The following is a 3,332-nucleotide window of genomic DNA, read 5'->3' as shown; positions in this document are numbered from 1 at the left end:
ACCAACTTCTTAAACTTACCCATTCCCCAAAGACAACTAAAAGTTCTAAAAGAAGAAAAGGAGGAGTAAAATCAAGGAAATTTGGGGTCGCTAGAAAAAGAAGACTTACAGAAGTATGACGATACTCTTCAGATAGTGTACAAGTCGAACCAGATTCAAACCATATGCATCAATAAGTGTAAGCGCGAAAATGACGAAACCGGGCGGTTCAAACAGGTATTTATACTCCCCCTTAGGTTCCCCAAATGTAATCGCTTGCTCATAAAAGCAAAAGATCATGCCGTTGAAAGTGGGAAACGTGGTGCCGCCAAAATTTAATGTGGGCACCCATTAAGTCTTGAAACGCTAAAAACGCGCATCGGGCAGTCAAAAACCCGCCAGCATCAACACAAACCGAAGTGGGGCAACTCGTCTGGAGGACCCGCAGGTATCAAAACCCTCCTCCCCGTCCTAGGGAACATGCAGCAGGGTTTTGAGGGACTATTGTGGGGCTCGTGGGCCTGATAGCCTCGGCCCATCATGTAGCAAGCCCAAGGCCCATGCCGAGGAGCACAGGCTATTCAGGGCTAAAGTGGGGGAAAACCTCTTTTCCCAATCCACGCCGAGGACCACCTTATCCTCGGCCTGACAAAGATGATTTTGGGGAGAGACTAACCCCAAAGTAAGCTGTCACTCTCGCATTTAATGCACTCAACTAACCCCCCTGGCCGCATTAATGGGGAGGTAACCCCTTGGTAGGATAATGTTGATCAGAGTGAACCACTTGAGTACCGATAAGGCCTCTGATGGGACGGACGGCCAGAAGAAAGGCAAATAGATGATCAACAGATGGAAGAAGGAGATAGGAAGATGAAAACTATATAAGAAAAGCAAGTAAAGTAAAAAGAGGGGGGGAAAAAAGAGAGAAGAAAAAGGTCTCCTCGGCCACAGGCCGAGGAGTATCCCCCCATTTGAAAAGAAACTCTTAGTATTTTTTATAAGGAAAGTTCATGCATGGTGATCGACGGCCAGCGCCTAAACCTTTAACTCACTCTCTATAAATTTATTGTTTGGGCTGGATTGGGCTGAAAACCCATTCATATTCTAGGTCAATCCAAATTGAGTCCCTACATACAGTATTTTCTTATATTTAAATATTAATTAATTAAATAGTATTTATTTAATTTTTAATATTTCCTATCTATTTTATTTTTTATTTTTGCCTTTTGAAATAAAAATTTATTAATTAAGCTTTTGTATTCAAGCTCCACTAATATTTCATTTTTTATTGATTAAAAAAACAGAAATAAAAAAATGACTTATAATACAAAATTATAATTTGACTAAAACAATCTACAATAAGTGTATTTACATCAACCCTATAATCTTTTGGAAACAATCTACAATAAGCAAAACATTGCTTTAAGTGTGGTGGAAGGTGATCATAACTCAACTTAAGAGTTAATGAAATATCATTTTCTTGTTGGGTTAATTTTGAGAGTTCATCAACTAAAAAAGATTGCCACTCAAATTTAGAGTTTTACCATATAATAAGCTTCCTATTGTTCTTATAGCAAGAGACACCCCAATACATTTTTTTACAATCTCTTTTCCTAGGGCTATTATTTCTCGGTTCTCTGGCTCTATGCTTCCTTTAAATGCCATTTTTACAAACAATGACCAAGCTTTTTCTGGATCTAGGCCCTTAAGCTCATGAGGTGGAGTTGTGCCCGTTATCTCCGCAACCTTTGTCAAGCGAGTAGTTACCACTATCATACTTCCCCTTGCACCCCCCCTTTAGTAAATTTTTTAAAGGCATCCATTTATTTTTGTCCTCATTCCACAAATCATCCAAGACAATGAAGTATTTTTTTCCATTAAGATTTCCTTGAAGGTGATGTTGTAAAACCTCAAGGCTTTCTTCATCCCTCCTATTTCCCAAAGATTCTAAGATTTGTTTCACGATATGTTTTAAATCAAAGTTATCAGAGACACAAATCCACAACTTCAGCTCAAAATTATTTTTGACAATTTCGTCATTGTATATGAGTTGAGCTAGTGTTGTTTTGCCTAAACCTCCAATCCCAACTATTGGAATAATTGAAACATTATCTTCAACATTGGTATCCAAAAGAAATTTTATAATTTTCTGTTTATCGTCCTCTCTCCCAACAACTTCATCTTGAGGTATAAAAGAACAAGTTTCCCTGTTGTCCCTACTCTTGACTTGTGGCTCAACAGAGCCTTTTATGAAGGAGAACTTCGCCATATCATTTGCAATGACATCTAGTCTCTCCCTAGTTGCCTTGATTCTATGACCCATATTATGACTAAAAGCAAGCTGGTTTGAACTTGAAAAGAAAATGCGTACCTCCTTCGTCATCTTATTTCCAGTCATCATTTTGCGTTGCAAAGCTTCAGTGGAGAAATCATCCAGCACGTCATCAGCATCATGGAGGACATCTTGGAGCTTTTCGAGCCAACCTTTGACCGCAACGCTATCATCAGCCTTCTTTTCAGCATCAAGAAGTACATCTTTGATCGTGGAAACTGTGCTCTTTAGATTTTCAAGCTCAGCTTTCACACCGCAGGCCAACTTGATCTCTTCACGAATTAAGGGACTAAGCAGTTCAAGCACTTTCCCGGCAAGGTTGAAGGCAACTCGTTGCGCCATTTTTGCTTTTCTCTTTTTCTTTTTCTTTTTCTTTCAGGAATAGAATATGGTTTTGTGGGATGATAAACGTATAAAGAAGCAGGTTGTTGAGTAGTGCCCAACTTAGAATGACCACATAAATATTTATAAGCCTTGAGGGTAACCTTGTTAAATACTATTGTGGATGCTCCAATGATGCTTGCACAAAGAATATTAAAGAAGTGAGAGCTTGGATGACAGCTATTAGCTAGTAAGAAAGTGTACCCCAAAGAGAGAATTTTTGTTTTTAGGACACAAATACTAAAACAGCTGTGGATGTGTCTTGCTTAGAATAGCGTATATATAGAATATAGTAATCCAGAAGGGCAATCTTGTTGAGCACTTTCCTAGTAATTGTCCTTTTAATGGTGGTAACATCACACAAAAAAAATGAGCAATTCTATGTGGTCAGGTCAGCATCAACAAAAGCAAAAAAACCAAAAATTCCACAACAACTCAATAATTATGCCCAAAGACTTATCAAAAAAAAAAAAAAAAATTATGCCCAAAGAAAATGTTGTCCTTTGACAGTGTACTGTCAATATCAATGATTCAAGTGTGAGCATGAACACAGATAGAGCATTAGCATTCTGAAATTTTAATTCTACTCTATTTTACCATTTTAAAAAGTTACTTTATTATTATATCATGTCATTTTACA

At 37.8% G+C, this 3,332-nt stretch overlaps 1 protein-coding gene across 1 annotated transcript; it reads right to left on the bottom strand.

The window, feature by feature from the left end:
- Positions 1 to 1,690: 1,690 nt before the first annotated feature.
- Positions 1,691 to 2,653, bottom strand: LOC112010357 (putative disease resistance protein RGA4). Its single transcript, XM_024042709.1, has one exon. The coding sequence runs from the start codon at positions 2,651 to 2,653 to the stop codon at positions 1,691 to 1,693; it is 963 nt and encodes a 320-aa protein (XP_023898477.1).
- Positions 2,654 to 3,332: the final 679 nt, after the last annotated feature.

Source organism: Quercus suber, unplaced genomic scaffold (genome assembly GCF_002906115.3).
Source record: "Quercus suber isolate HL8 unplaced genomic scaffold, Cork oak 2.0 scaffold_151, whole genome shotgun sequence".
Classification (NCBI taxonomy): Eukaryota; Viridiplantae; Streptophyta; class Magnoliopsida; order Fagales; family Fagaceae; genus Quercus; species Quercus suber.
The sequence above is the reverse complement of the archived record's forward strand: the minus strand, read 5'-3'. Positions and strand labels throughout refer to the sequence as shown.